This window comes from Lagopus muta, chromosome 6, assembly GCF_023343835.1.
Source record: "Lagopus muta isolate bLagMut1 chromosome 6, bLagMut1 primary, whole genome shotgun sequence".
Classification (NCBI taxonomy): domain Eukaryota; kingdom Metazoa; phylum Chordata; class Aves; order Galliformes; family Phasianidae; genus Lagopus; species Lagopus muta.
Genome location: NC_064438.1, coordinates 23,384,305 through 23,401,168, shown reverse-complemented (window position 1 = coordinate 23,401,168; position 16,864 = coordinate 23,384,305). Strand labels below are relative to the sequence as shown.

Genomic DNA, 16,864 nt, shown 5'->3' with positions numbered 1-16,864 from the left:
GTTAATCTCAAATGTAAACATCAGGATAGCATCAGCAAGAAAGAAACAGAAGTATAATCGGTGTTACAAACCTATGCTACTTTTCTATCACCACACCAAAAGGCTATCATTGATCAAGTCATCTCTCTCACTCATCTTCACTACACTGTATCAGAATTGAACATTTGGCATCCCATCCACCTGGAGGTGACATCGTTGAAGCTACAGTCATCTTACAAAGTAGTCTTCTTCTTTACCTCTGGGATTCCCTACTCTTCTCTCAACCAAATTGCTCTTAGATGCTGTCCTGGAACTGCTGATCAAAAAGCCCCATGTTTATCTCAAATCTCACAAAAACTTCAGCCCTTCTAAACTCTGTGATCTCCTGACAAGAAAACTCCAGTCCTACTATTAAGAGTTTCTTCTGCAGAAGTTGAAGGCTGTCACAGGAATTAAAAAAGCACTCTGAAATTAATTAATGCACAGTGGACAGGGAAAACAGCAGGTACACTGTGAACTGACTGCATTTCCACAGATTAGTGCTTTAACAGATCTGCATCTCCAGCAAACAATACGTAGTCAAATTGAGAAGGCAAAAACTGGATTTTAAAACAAGTACGAAATTCCTTCACAAGTATAAGGAAAAAAATATTTCAGCAAATGGTAACCTCAAACCCTTCTCCCCTCGTTCACTTTAACCATACAAACATTTCTTTCCATTCGGGCACTAAGGAAACTATATGTTGATTTTTCATTGTGACATGCAACTCCTTTTCCACACCCAATTTCCACCATTCCCCTTGACAAGAAGTGAGAGAGGAGTCAAAAGCCTGAGCTATCCAAGTGACACTGAGTAATCACATTGCCATGGCCACTGTGCATCCCTTCAGGCTCTTCTCAGGTAATATTAATTCAGAACACAATTGCTTCCAGGCAGTTCTTAATATTGTCAGATACTAAGACACGTCAAACTTTCAAAAAAATATAAGATAAGATATTTTAAATTAAGAGATTCTGAAGGAAGAGTGATTGCCTGGATATCTTGCAGAAGTGTCTAATTAGCCATGAACTTTCCTACTTATTACATTAAATTTAAACCAAAATGCCAGCTCCAAGCAGAACACTGGCTATGACAAAACACTGACAAAACACCAAACCAAACATTTCACCTACAGAAGAGGGGAAAAATCTACCACACCACTCTCTAAAATAAAATCATGTTAAATAAAGTACAAGTGAGACGTACTGACCCAATAAAGAGGCAATCAGCTGGCAGATTTCAATCATAAACTTTAAGACAAGAGACTACTGGAAGAACTTGGATTTGCCAATTCTAGCTGTGACAGCATCAATAACGAAACTGAAAGTGGCAGAAAACAGACATGGTGGACATTTACATGCTTACGAAGGGACCTCTTCCAGATGCCCATCTGAGAAGTCTAGGTCCAGAAATGCCTGAAATGAAAGGATTTAAAGCTGAGTAAAAAAGCTAAATGGTTTTATCCAGAATCTTGTAAGCTTTCCACAGGTGATCCATCACTTCCGCTAAGCAAAAGACTGCTTCCACAAAAACAGAGTGCCCATTATGGTCTCAGTACAGCAGTGCCTATGGTGCTCATATTCTCTGCCTGGGTGCTCTGAAACGTCTCAAAAGAAATAAAAAAGATAAAGTACCAAAACAAGTTCTTTAGGTCTGGAAGGTGAAACCCTTCTTGTCTAGAGACAAGACAGGAAAGACCTTCCTATTCTGTGACAGTGGCACAACTGCATGCCCAACGCACATCCTTTTGAGAAGAATGAAAAAGGACAAAAGAAGAAAAAGCTGCAGATGTTAAAGAAGTGTTATCTCCAACATCCTTCATAACTACATTCTACCAGGCAACCTGCACTCAAAAGCAGGAATCAGCCACAGCCACACCTTTAGCCCCAGCTTGAAAGCCTTCACAGAACTGAAGGACTTTTGAGCAAGGCTTTCAGACAAGGAGGTACACTGTACTGTATATCTGATTTTCTGTCTGGCAGATAAAAGAACCTGTATTCTTTTCCATATCTTCAGCAGAAAAAAAAAAAGTTACATGGATGGGAAAAATAAACCTGCAGAAACAGCTTGACATAATGATTAGGGTGACAGATTTTGAATTACACATAAAAAATTAATATGCAATATCCAAGGAGTCCTTGGAAGCACAACCTCCCATATTTTAACCCCATATTTTACCCCAGAGTAAGAGACACCAGAAGAGATCCAGCCAAACTTATTGAAGAAGTGCACTTACTACATGTTCCAAAACAGAAGGCACTCAAAAAGACCTTGAAATTAGCAAGTTCAACATCTATGACTTGTCTACAAAGAATCTATTTCCACCAGTTAAAAAGAAATGATGTCATTCACCACTGAGAGACTCTTACACCAGAATACAATAAACATTTTCATTTTAGCTTAGAACTCATAGAATGCTACCCTAAAATCCCACTCATATCAATTTATCTGTTAATAACCTAATATTACAGTCTGTATATACATTACAGTCTGTATAAAATACTTTCTTGCAGACATGACTAAGTTTACAGTTGTCAGTTGTATTTAATAAGCAGTGAGATGACAGCAGTGACAGGCTAAACACAGGTAGTGCATGCAGAGAGATAAAATCTTATTAGATCAAATAATGTAAGTATAGCTTGTGTCTCCCTCCTCCCTCTGCCCATAGCAGCTGGTACAATGAAAGGATATTACTAATACCTATGAAAAAAACCACTGTTTCACATACTTAGACCAACTCTACAGCTATCACTACCACAAACAAAATATATTTATGAATTAATTCAAATGAGATTCTGGAGAAACTGCAGGCATTCTGAAGAAAATGAAATCAAGATACTGATGTGCAGGGAAAGAAGATTTAGCTTAAATTTATGGGCCATACGCACACAAACAGCACAGAGGCCAAGGTTTCTGCATCCTGTACACTAGACCATCAGGTAAGCAAAGCTGAAAAGATGTAACAGTGAATCCTAGAGGAGACTCCTCAGAAGCCCAAAGAAAATGAGAGCCAAAGATAACCTGTCTGGTAGGCACTCTGCACATCTACTAGACTTGTTCCTTGCCCACAGCTTTACATACAGTAAGACCAACTGGCGTTTAATGCTACCTCAAGACATCAAGAGTCAAGAAGAGAGACTGCATTAAAACCAATTACATTAATCAGTTAGAAAGATAAAGCATTGAGGAGAATTGCTATGGCTTTTACATTGAGAGCAGTTCATCGGATACCAATAGAAAAGCATGAGCTGAATCCAGAGACACAAATAAACAATTCTCTGTAATGCATCAGATCAGGAGAAGCAGGGAAATCAGAGCAAGAAAGAAACATATGACTCTGCTCAGGCAAAGTAAAAAGCAGGGATACAGGAGTCAAAAGGAGAAGAAAGAATGCACAACATTTAATTGCATAGTCACAGCAGAAATCAAATGAGTCAGGAGACAAGTTTCAGCTTAAAGGACCCTGCACAGCAGCTCCCTCTAATCAGCCAGGAGAAATAATGAAGCAGAGAAGGAAAAAAACAATGTCTTGAATGCACGGACAAGTATTCAGTATGAAACATTCAGCCAACAAATTCAGCCACTATACAGTAAGGAATGAGCACTTCTTGCTCAGTATGAAATGAAAGACAACCAATGAGCTCAGTTCACTGAAGAGTTCCCTGACTGGGTGCTTTCACCACATGAATATTATCTGCAGGGGAACACACTTCTCTGCGGGTATTTGCCTGACTCTGTGAATGGAGATTCTACCAGCTTTTCTTTTCCCCGCAGAACAAATTGCCTCCAATGAAGGGAATGGAGTAAAAGAAATAAAGGTCTGTGCTTGTGAAGTACCCGCCTTACAAAATTGGCTCAGCAGCCAGCACATTTCTGCTTTTCCAGGCCAGGGTACTGCTTGAAAAAACCTACAGTCAGTGATTCTTCTGCATTACCTTACCCTCCTTCATTTTCATCTTACACAAAGCCACAGTGACGGGAGATACTCATTCACCCTATACTTCTGAATAATTGCCGGAGCACGAAACAACAGCTCCACAAAATAACACCCAGGAATGAAACAATCTTACCAGCATTCTTCATAAAGGACTTCACGCTGTCACAAAGGGCATGGAGCTTTAGCATCATGCCATCTCAAACACATGCAACTGCAGCAAGCAAACAAGAAAACTCTGACAGTAGCGAAGTTGACAGCATCCTCTGCTGGCAGGAACACCACAAAAGCCCAGATATTCGAGGGGCTCAAAGCTCCTCTCAAAGAAATGCATCTCCCTACCACACTGTCTGTATGGACTACTTTTGTAACCATGTTCACAATAATCCCGTATCTTAAGCATAATATACAAAAAAGAGGAAAAAATAAATTAGTGAAATACTTAAAATACCAAAGGAAAAGTCTCCTATTTAAAGGGAATGACCGAAGACAGATGAGAACAGTCATCCTCTTTTCTTCTAAAATTCATTTTCAATTAAATGCCTGAGCTTTTGGTTTCCATGCCATCCTAAACAGCCTATTACTCTATTCCCATCTAATTAGAAAGGATTTGCTATAAATTTGTTCTCTGGGATCACTTTGGGTATCACTAAAAGTCCAAAAGCAGATGTTGGAGAGCAGACTTAAAAGTCTGTCAGGAAAACTGTTCAGGAAGAAATACAGTGGCTCATAGAAGTGCAGTTCTAAGGTTAGGACGCAGGGCCATTCCTCATTTTGACATGAGAAACCATTTGCTCTCCTTACAGGAAATTAAGCCTTAACACAGATTCACAAGCAAAAGGTCTTCCAAAAAAATGCAGTCTCAGAAACTTCAAGTAACCTGACAAAGTTGTATGGATACAACAAGTAAAAGTAATGGAACATGCTGGCTGTCTCCAATAGCCTCAGACTACAGAACTAATTTCTGCAAAGCCTCCTGGTTGTTCTCAGTTGTCTCAATATTTGAAAACTCTAATATATTTTTGGCTCCTTAACAATTTCACCACAAAACAAAATTCTCCTCTCTTTTGTTCAACCAGTCCTTTAAATGTGGTTGAGGTAGAATCACTTGCCAAGTTTGCCTGAAGCCATTTTCATCTTTTGTAACAGAAATGACAAGATCAATTTGTAGCAATTCGTTTTCATTGAAGGACTGAATGAATGATCTAAACTTATCCCGTTCCGATAGGAGGCTTGAGATGTCTTTGCTTGGTAAGCAGCAGGAGGCCACAAAGTGGTCCTTTGCTGACAACATACTAGCAAAAGGGCAAGACAGCTTATGCACACTTACTCAAAATCTTCAAATTCCAGGTCATTTCCTTCTACAGATGGGCTTGGGTTCTCTGAAGTGGAAGAAGAGGAGGAGGAAGAGCGGAGACGGTTCTGTTGGTATCTCATGGATCGCTGCCGAATACTGTCCCTCCGAGAAAGATACTGAATCATCCTCTGAGCATAATATGCAGCAGGAGATAACCTGAGCAAGAGAGAGAGATACATACAGACATTTGTTACAGAAGTACAGAATGACAGCCAACCTTGCCCTTCCTTGGGAGCTCCAAGTTCCAGGACGGTAGCAGCACATCACAAAACAGGTTGGTTTTATTTTATCCACAAGTAAGACAGTGTAAGTAAGGAAAGTAAGTAAAACCAGTTTTCCCTTCATGCATTTTACACCTTTATGATTCTCCCGCTGTGCAAATATAAGCACTATAGAATATCTGTAAACAAAAACTTCAACCACAGCACAGAAATTCTTTTCTGAGAAGTCTTTGGAATCCATTCTTTCATTACCAGATCACACAACTAATCCCAGAAACCATCACTGGTAAGAAGCAAGACAGCTCCCAGTCTGAATGCACAAAGCTAGCAATGCCAAACAGCGCTAGTGTTCAAACAGGGAGTCAAGGTGATGCTGTCTTGAGGGTACTTCATAGGAACAGCACAAAACATCAAGCGTGGAAAAAAGTTAAACTGTTTTAAATACTTTGTAAACCAATTGGTAAGGATTTCATATACTGACAGCTTCATCAAACCCCCTAAATGTTCTGAGAGTAGCACTGTGATTGAAAACCTGCACCCCATCTTCCTCTGTAATTAACTCTTAATCCATTCACAAGTATAATTTGGCCTTTGTTTGCATCAGCTGTTATGTACTAGTATTACCCAGGTCCTTAGTGCTAAATGGGTAAAATACACTGTTTTCCCACCCCACGCACATCCACAATTTCTAGTGCATACTTTCTGTGGCACAGTTACTCAGTATTAAAGCCTAGAGACTTGAAGAATCATGGTCTTCACCTTTGAGTTAGACTTGAACAAAGATTTAGGGAAAGGGACAAACAAAAAAACCCTCAAGAACTGAGGACATTAACATGCTTATTCCTTTAACTTCTAGCTCTCCCATTCCATACACGTTTGATTTTCATTTTTTTTCATCAATGCAAGTTACCAGACTCTATTTTCAGGACCCTGGTACGTGCTGATCTCTTTTTCTGTAAAGGCGTTACAGGCAAAAGACCAATAATAGAGTGCACAGCCATACTTTCCTCTACAGATAAAAGTTTAAGCAGCTTTTAACAAAGAAAAAATAAAACAAAAACTTAAGTAAACAGTAAATTCCAGAGAGTAATACAGAGATGAAAATACACTTTTTTGCAACCACATAAGAGGTGGACTTTCTGCTTTCTGTGAATGCTATCCATCTTCAGAAGAGAGCTGCAATGTTAAGTCTTTTCAGAATAGACCTCGCTGTCAGCCAGAGAACTCTTAAGGTCATATTCACTCTCATTGTGACCACCACTACAAAGGTTGACTGAGTTGTAGTTACAAAACATAACTCCATAATCATCCTTTGATAACATGATTGTTATATGGCTTAGACTTTCTTCCCTGCCAGCTCATCCCAATCCAAAGCAAGCTCTGCTGGTTCTATGGTGAAGTACTACAAGTAAGATGAATGAATACATTTACATCCACCAGCATGAGCAGCAAACAATCAGATCTGGTCTGACAAAGTGCTCAGCTACTATCCCTAAAGTCATGTTTCACTGGAAATCTATATTTAATAGCATTTTGAGAGATTGCTCCCTAAAGCAGCACAAAAAAAAAAGTACCAATTCTCCAAGAGACTGATTGTTATTAATGTTGTTTTGGCTGCAGACAACCATCAAGGACAATCAATCTCCCATTCCTCCATACATTCAGGGCATATAAGCAAAAAAGAAGTTAATGAGAAATATGTGGAGAGTAAGAGATGCCTCTTCCTCACTGTTTCTCCAGCATTGCTAGGCAGACTAGAGGCTATGGGGTGTGCTAAGGTTCTCAACAGCCAGCAAAAGTGGTAAGGAGAACCATGTACATGCACTTTCTTTTGGATGTTCGTCTTTTACACACTGTTAGAGGAGTTAAAGCTGTTCATGCTTTCATAACGTAAAAGATTTGGCTGTACATAGCATTTCTCTTTACTCTCTCAACTCCCTGAAGACTTACCAGGCCAAGTATAAAAAAAGCCAGAAATGCAGATATACAGAAATGCACATATAAACAAAAAGCTGTTCTCTTCTTTGGCCTTTTGCATAATCCAACGTCTCTGCATATGCTAAGAAAATAAGTCTACAGCACAATATGTGCATATAGACAAAAAAGGGAACACAGGCACAAGGTAATACAAGAAGATATGAACAGTGGTCTCAGCAATCCAGAATATAATCATTTAAACCTTTTTCCTTGTTAATTGCACACATAGGGAGATTTTTACAGAAAGACGCAAAGAATGAATTTTGCAGACGTTTGGTATTCTCAAGCCATGCAGCACATCACAAGAGAAACACAATGACTCTTGTTTGAAGAACATGAAAGAATAAGCAATAAAGACTGGCAATAACGGATGACTAGCAGCCAGATTCAGCTTCCTGACAGCGTGTGGCATGCAGAATGGATAGACGATGAAGAGGATTTCCAAAGGTAAGACAAGAAGCTTAAGTCTGATACACAGAAAGAAAGGTGCAAGTGATAACATACAACAGTATAGGGGAGAAACATATTCAAGGCAATAGGCTAGGGAATTAATCTTTGCAGATGAGTGCATGCACAACAAAAAAAGTCATATTTGTCAGGCTGTATCTGTCTCTGGAATATGGTCATGACACAAATCAGAACTGAGAACCAGCATAAGGGATTTAGCTGTCCTGGAGGGAGTAGAATGCTGCAAAGCAGCATAAGAAATACTGTTTAACATTGAAAATACCTCTTAAGTTCATTCAGCTACTGAATACAACTGTAAATCAGTTGCTGATTGCAGTTCATCTACCAGCTGGCTGAATACAAGCCAATCACAACAGACCATCAGACTGCTTGATCCATTTATTTCCCACCTAAGCTTCAAAAAAAAAAAAAAGCAATGGCAAAGCACAAGTAGAGTTTATCCAGTTGTTCTTAACCCAATTTTGAAGCCCCAGGACAGTCAGCTGCATCTGACAGCACCACAGGACCTGAATTAACCTAGTCTCTTAGGTGACTGGACCCTGGGTACTGAAGCAGATGGTTTGGAGTAGGAGAGATGATATTGCCACAAGTAACAGACACAGAGCAAGGCACTGAGTAGGGGAATTGCTGCTGTGCAAAAACCAGAACCAAACAGCTTCTGTCTCATCCAGCAGCTGTGTCACTGAGAGATGGGGTTTTCTCTGGGTACCTAATGCTGCTGGCTGGCCAGTAAGAACTGAAGGAAAGTGAGGAACTGAAGGAAATGTTTTACTACCATTAAGTTCAAATATCTTGCACAAAATGGCATTATGAGCATTAAAGAAACAGCTACTGCATTGTACAATGTCATCAGCTACAGTCAGATATCTGAAAAACCTGGACATGTTTACAGGGAATGTGAAAATATTTTAAACAAAGAATGCTTCTCTTCACCTTTTCCCATTGTAGTGGCTTCAGAGGAAGGAAAAATAAAAATCACAACAACTTTAGCTGAAGGATGACTACACACAGCTGCCCAGAATGACTACAGCAAGAATCGGCATACCATGCATGCAAGGGAACTAGGCTGCTTTGCAGGCCTCCAAGCTCCCTGATGTCTCAGAAGGAAAGACACCACTCATCAACTCTGACTGATCTGATGATCAGCATATTCACATTACTGTAATTCACACCCATGAATGTTTCTCAACCAGAAGACTTTTAAAGTGGTTGCCTGACTGGTGACACTGATTTCCATGGTGATTACTACAGAAGCATAGCCACCACCAATGAATGCTTGAGCTGAAGGCACCACTGGCAATGGACACCAACTTTTAGTTGCTTCCATTCCACTTCAGCCATCAACTCAGAGACAACGTTCCAGCTTGACAAACTGCCAACCTAAGCATTTCTTCTCCAGCAACTGTTTCAGAAGCTTAGATTTTTCTAGAGATGCACTTACCAACCAGTCCTGCGTTTCTTTGTATACGTAGTCTGGAAGCATCTTTTGGAATATCTTTGTTTAACGTGCTACCAAGAGGTGCTCTTTTGGAGCCAGCTCCTGATTCTTGATTCCTAAGCAGCTTGTTTCCTAAGCTTAATACATCTGATCTATGAAGAACAACCTAAGAGTCAAAATGACCTTAGAGATGTTCAGCAAAGCTACTGAGAAACTCTACTGTAGTCTACGCCTGAATATTCAATCTAAGCCTGAGGTAACTTCAAAAACATTCGCCCTGCTTCACTCTTGACCTAGGCTGTTCAAATGCAGTGCCATTACAGAAAGGAGATACTGAAACACATAAACACAATTGAAAATAAATTCTTCAGAGCAAGGATGAAATTAAAAAAAAAAATCCATTGGAGATAACTTGGTCTTAAGGACTATAGATCAAGTTCTCTGTCTTTGTTTCACTTCCTCCAGTTATTTTTGTTGTTGCTTTGTTTTTTTAAGAACATCTGAAAGTTCTACCTTTCCTGTTACAAACTTATGATGCTACAGAAAATTCAAACACAGTAGCATTCCATTTATTCACCTCCCTCCAATTTCTAACAAGGTCAAGTGACAATTAAAAAGATTCTACTAGCCTAGCACACCAGCAAGATTTATTAAGGAAAATAACTCATCTCACTCTACTCAAAATTTCCAGCTCACACTGATTAACATTGTGTACCTCATTCGCTGAGAAAAGATAAAGTGGCACTGAGTGGAACAAATTAAACCTCTTAAGAGGTTTCAACACTGGGCTGTTATTCCTAAGATCCTTATAAACTCACACTACTACAACTTCTATAGGATTAAAAAAAAAGGCTGAACTTTCACAAGAAGAATGCTGTATCAGTTCAAAAATAGCTTCAAGTATAAAAATACTTTTGGCAACTCTCTTTCTTATGCTAGGACGTGTCTCACACAGTCATCCCTTTTCATACACTTTACTGAGCTTCATCATGGGAGAGATCTGACACAGGAGGAAAAGATAAATAAAATCAGTAATCTCAGCAGGCACTCCTGCTTTTTTTCCTATTTAAACTATAATTCCTGAGAGCAAGAACCATTTTTTACAGATCTGCTCAAGAAATCTGCTAAAAAAATCAAGCAATCAGGAAAATGCTGTATTATGCATCCCAGAAAATAAGGACTGGTGTATTTCCAGACATTTAACAGCACTTATCCACAAACTGACCTAAATGTAGTAGTATCCTTTTACTAATATTTGTAAAATACCATTTTCATCTCTCCAGGTGAATCAACCTTCTACATACCATTTAATCAATACTCATCCTGAAAACTTCTACATTTATCAGCTTTGCTCTGATACTCAGCTGCCAAGACCTTGACACGTTTTCCAATGACCTCACATATAGGCAGCACACTCTAGCTTACACCTCACTCACAGACAGTTTTACATCACCTCTAAGCCTCTGAGCCATCTTCGTAGATCAAATTTCTTCACAATAGGTGGAAAAAGGCATAATATAATACTTCACCTCTACAAAGGTTTACTTATACAGAGTCAGCAAAGAGTTGCCTACTAGCATAATTATACTGTGTGGCTAGTTTGCAACATCACTTCTTGTTTCAAAATCCTTAGTTGAAGTGCTGTCTGAATAAAAACATAGGCTGTTGTCAATGTAGAAGAGAACAAAACAAAACTCCTCCAGCAACTCAGATATTTAATTTTGATACTCTGCTATACCCATACTATTCTCTTTTATGATTACCCTAGTTGCCTTCAATTCATGCAATTACACCAGAGGTTCCTTAAGAGGCTAAATGATTAAAATTCACTCAATTTTCCTCATTCATAGCTTTGCTAAACCCATCTAATGAAAGCTCATTTTGTCATAAGTTAGTTTTTGAAAGCTTCCATAGCTGCTTGCTGCTAACAATTCTATCATCTCTTCTGACAGTCTGTGGGTCACAACATCCCATCTGTTGCTTTCTTAATACACGAAGTGGTAACTGCAAAGATCACTTGTTTCCATTTTTGATAACTCTACCATGTTTGCTTTTTCTAGTCTTCTACAACACTCTCACCTCTTCTGGAGATTAAGCAGCACTACAGGTGTTTCCATGTCTAATGTCAATGATTCATGACTCTTCAGATATAATTGTCAATAATTTGTTCTCAGTTAAGTATACTTAACATTCTGGTTATGCTCTCTCATACAAATGTCTTGCAGAGACATTTCATTCTTCCAAGCACACTGCTTGCTCTCAGCTGTCTTTACTGCAGTCTCCCTTGCTCCCAAATAGACAATTTTTTTTTCTTCATTTTTCTTGAGAAGATATTTCTGATGCATTTATAACATCTCACTTACTGTTGCATCTGTTTGCCACCTAGTGTTCTCCATCTCAAATGATTTCAGGAATCTTTATGTGCTTACCTCAACAGCAATTTCCTTCTTATTTCCTCATTCACCTCACATTCAGTTTGAGCTCTGTCTCTATAGCAAGTCAGTAGGGAGGAGATGGGACCTATACTAGGATCACTCCCAAAGGGTTCAGGGATATGTGTATTTTTGTCCATGAAACTAAAATGCCTTCAAATTGCGTTTAGCTCTTACCTGGCTGGATCTGGATAGATTGGATGTTCCCGGGACCCTGCTCCATCATAGCGAGATAACGAAATGAGGGAAGACTCCAGCAACCTCCTAAAAATAAAATTTAAAAAAAAATAAAAAAAAATTGAAGTCCTCCTATGAAGTCTCTCCTGCTTACGTCCTACTTTCTAAAGCCTCTTCAAACTATTTCCACCATTGGTGCAGAGAATTCTGCCACACACTAAATCAGTGACTGATGACGTGTTTTTGCCACACAGCTATAAAAACAGTAACATCTTCATCATACAAAAGAAAGAATACCTCAAGTAAGAAGAGTCATCCCAAACCAGTTACCAAATTTCAAGAGAAGAATGCAGATGTTATTTCTGCTCTGGAGACGAGCTATCCCAATTTGCCAGATCCACAAAACTAGCTAACGAGCATAGGACACAGTTCACAACAGAGACTAAGGGCACTGTTGGCAAATATTCACAATAAGATATTCAGTCTTAGACTCAGGGCTCAGGAGGAGGCTTTTGGACACAAAAGTGTTCATTTCCTCTGTATCTTAATCAGTCACTGGGAGAAATACCAAATATTCACTCAAGAAGTAAATGTATGCAAATGCAGCCAGACAGCTTGAATATGTGAGAAGGAAGTCTGAGTCATGAAGGCAGCAGAATCAAAGCATATAACAGGAACATGTCCTCCACCACAGCTTCTACGTGCACCTCTATGAAGCTTCTTGCCACAAAGCGGAGGATGACATTGTTTCAAGGCTGACTCAGTCGAGCCTGCTGCAGCCATTACATTAACACAAGAGAGATGATTTTGAGCAGGTGGGGAGAGTGGAAAAATCAACTACTAGAGTTTATAAGGCGTCGGAGTTTCCTTTCAAGTCTTTCTGCCTTGGAGCTCCTGCTCTAAATTCTGTTTTCCAGTCATTGTAAATCAAATGAAAATTGTTATGGTTTGAAAGTCAAAGAGATCCGACACCACATCTGTTCAATTCACCCCACACACACTTGGCAAGAAAGGTCTGAATCTATCAGCCTTAACCACACATTCCTCCTTCACAGTTAGCATTTGCAATGCAGGACACCAAACGTCAACACAGGAAGCAAGATGGTGGACCAGATCCACATCCAACTTCCCACTTCTGGACAGCAAGTCATAATATCACAAGAGAACAGAGATATTGAGAGCATAAGCCTACCCAGAATTTCTCAGGTAAGCACAGCAGGACTGCAAATGACACATTTTTCCCAGTCGCAGACTTACCCCTCCTCCATTCAAAATCACAAGACAGATCTGGATTGCCTTCCAGGAATAAAATAAATGAATAAAATCTTAGTTTTAAATTTTAAATCTAGAACACACAGAGAAGCACAACATCGCTCCAGTTACTTGGCATGCCCTGGCTCCAAAGACTCAGTGCATGCTGCAAAGTACTGGGACTTCACAGGTGGTAAAGAATCCTGTTCACTCTGGCACAAAGCTGCCTAGACATTATTTGTCTTATTCGAGAATAGTTATTAAATCTCTTATTGAAATGAATTATTTCCCCAGGTCACTAAATCTAAACCTCTCACCCTTAACACTGCTAGATATTGCAAATCCCATGGCTCCCCAGAAAGTTACAGTGCTTTAATCCTGGCTCACCAAAATCTCTCTCCTGCTCCAAGTACAGAAGTCCATACATGCAAAAGCAGCCAATCCAGAATTAATGGTACAACAGTTTTACACAGTAGACCTACAACCACTGCAACCCAACACAAATAAGCAGCTTTTATTACTTCTGAAAGACAGAAATGGATGATTGGATGATTTGTCACGAGCAGAACTGATACCTGCAATGGCTTTGTTTTAGTGTGATTTTTCTAGTCTGCTTTCATGGGCTGCTTGCCCACAGCTCTCCAAACACACACAGCTCTCCAAACACACACAGCTCTCCAAACTCAGCAGCCTGCAAGCATCCTATGAGCAGCCCTGTCTAATCTCTGCACAAGCACTGCTCTTCAAAACCCAGAGCAGTTTATTCTAAGTCTGCACAAATAGCTTAATGTTCTACAAATGATGCTTCAAACAAAACAGCAAAACCAGGAACATTTCCTTGTTCCGTGTGCCAGGCCCAAACGTGCAGCAAGACGAACAGTGTCCCACAGCCCACATATAGCCCACGCAGCATCACACACCCCACAGCCCAGCATCTGGTGTGCAAGGGGAGGCTTAGAGCAATCTCTTTTAGAAGGAGCTACAGGAGCCATGCTTTGCCCTGCAGTGACAGCAGTCCCATGCATGCCAACTGTGGAGCTTTGAACAGGAAGCAGCAGCAAGGCACACAGTACCTTGGGATAGTCATGCCAAGAGGCTCCCTGCTTGGAAACAGAGTTTAGACCCTATCTGATTCTTGAAATAAAATAGGAAGAGCCTTGCTTTGCAAGGTAATCATCATCTCCAATGAAAACCATTAAGTGTTACTTCAAGTAAAACATAAACCAGCAATTGACTGAACCACAGACTGATACGCAACACCCAATTATCCAGGTAAACAGACTTCCTATAGTCTTCACAGCTATGTGATTTTACCTCGTCAGCTTGCAACATGAAGCAACACAAGCTGTTGAGGGATGCCAGATACATTTCATCAAGTGCCATCCATAGGATGCACTCTGAGACTGTGCAGAGTTGAACAGTCTCAGTTAACACAGTCCTTCAAGAGTCTTCCAAGTCTGCCAGCACCAAAGACACCTCCTGCACTACATCATAGCAAAGTACACAAGCCACTTAGTAGGGCCGCACTGAAACCACATGGGCAAAGATAATGCTGCTAAGAAACTGCTAAATGTTGTGGATTCTTAATTATCCTACAACTGTGCCCTCTCAAATTACTAAGAGCAATAAACAGGTGGAAATCAATATATCTGGTAGGAAAAAAAGCAAGACAAAAAAGGCAAAGTACAATCTCCTGAGATCCAGATGGATCTCTGCACTTAATGCTCCCAAGAATAACAAACTCTGTACTAAAACCTGAGCACTGAATGCACATAACATCTATTACTTAATTAACTCATTCTAGACTAAGCTCCTGAGGCTCAAGTTACAGATTTGAATGCATCTGCTACTGACAAACAGGTCCAATAATAGATACACTGCTACAATCATCAATAACATGTCTAATTTGATACAGACAGTGCAACCTACTGTCCCCAAGGAAGGAGCAGATGAATGTTTTTAAACATTCATGTTGCATTCTATAGTAGACTTAGATGCTGCATTTGCAGTTTTTGCCATCCTAAGTCCCAAAACAGGCACAGAGTGCATGTTTTAAGTAAGCCCAGAGTCTAACATAGCCCAATAGCCTACCAAAGTATACATTACTTAAGTTATTAGTAATTTTATTAAGGAGGGTAAAGACAACACACAGACAAATAGCAGCAGATACAAGACAGTGCTAGCCACTAAATGTCTGTTTCCAGCAGAGAAGCATGAGGAGAGAACAAAAATACACATCTCTTGCACCTTCTTTGGAAACGTTTCATTAGATGATGCCTGACACTCAAATCCTTTCTGGAGCTTACAGAATCTTCTTCCTCTCCTCCTTCCTGCACCCCTCCCCCCACCCCCCCCAAAAGCTCCCAATTTTTGCTACCTAGATATATAACAGGCTAACACCAGGCTTTGTACAAGTAACTGCTCCACTGTCTCTGTCTAGACAATATGAAATTGTCACAAATGACATCTAAAGTACAATTAGCAGAAAAACTGCAATTTCCACTCTCTTCCCCCGCTCACCAGGAAAAATCACACATTATCATCCTCCAGGTTGTCAGTCACTGCCACGATGATGAGCATTAACTCTGCTCACCCTGGGAGATGCTTCTGGCCCAGCTTGCTAAATACAGAGGAGGGGGATTGCAGTTCTTTGTCATTTTGCTGTTGTTGTTTTTAAAACTACTACAAGAAGATATAAACTGCCTTTTCATCAGCACTGGTGTCTCACCAAACATCTTTTCCATCAGATATCAGAACTATAAGACTGCCACTCTATATGCACTCCATTCACTTTTGGCTGCAAACAGCAGCAATCATTACTGTAGGGGAAAAGGAAGCAAAGGCCGAGTTACTGAATGCCTTCATTTAAGAGCATGAGGGATAACGTAGATGTGCTGAATGCTATAAATGAAAATGGAAAATTTCTCAGGATTGAAGCAACTGAATGCCAGGAGATGCAGCACAAGGGGGAAAAAAGTTAGGATGCAATCTCCTCCAAGCACATCAACTACCAGACTGTGCCATACTCCCTAGGGGTGAGGATCACCACCCAAAGCCTCTAGGGACAAAATGATTAATCTAGGCAGGCTTTGAGAAGATACCTAAATGCAGCAATTTAACTTCTCAGCGACAGATTCTAGCAATATGCAGTTCTCTATACCAAATCTTGGATTTGCTGTCACAGCATGCACATTACTGAGCAGTGCTTCTATCCAAACACAGAGGGAAGGGCTCTCCTCTCCTTCCAAAAGGAAGGCACTCACACAGCACCGAGGCTTAGTTTCCTTAAAGCCAAAAGGTTGTTCATCAGCTTCATCCTCCTAAGCTGCTACTGCACAGCAGTGTCTTAGTTCTGGCTGGGATGGAATTGTTTTCTTCAGTATCTGGTACGATTCTATGTTTCTGTTTCTAGGAGAAAAACAATCCTGATCACACACTGATGTTGGTAGCTGCTGCTAAGCAGCGTTGTACAGAATCAAGACCACTCTCAGCTGAGGGCACAGGGAGTTGAGAGGGAACAGAACTAGGACAGCTGACTTAAACCAGCCAGAGGGATAATCCATACCACATGACATTGTGCAGAAGGAGTT

At 40.1% G+C, this 16,864-nt stretch overlaps 1 protein-coding gene across 2 annotated transcripts in view; it reads right to left on the bottom strand.

Moving 5' to 3' along the window:
- The window catches only part of AMBRA1 (autophagy and beclin 1 regulator 1), a 115,828-nt gene that overhangs the window by 80,749 nt on the left and 18,215 nt on the right, over positions 1-16,864 (bottom strand). For both annotated transcript variants that reach the window (XM_048949401.1, XM_048949402.1), the window contains exons 7-8: positions 12,024-12,110; positions 5,284-5,466 (exon numbers count right to left, since the gene is read on the bottom strand). In XM_048949401.1, coding sequence (XP_048805358.1) covers positions 5,284-5,466; positions 12,024-12,110 — 270 coding nt within the window. The remainder of the gene's footprint in view (positions 1-5,283; positions 5,467-12,023; positions 12,111-16,864) is intronic.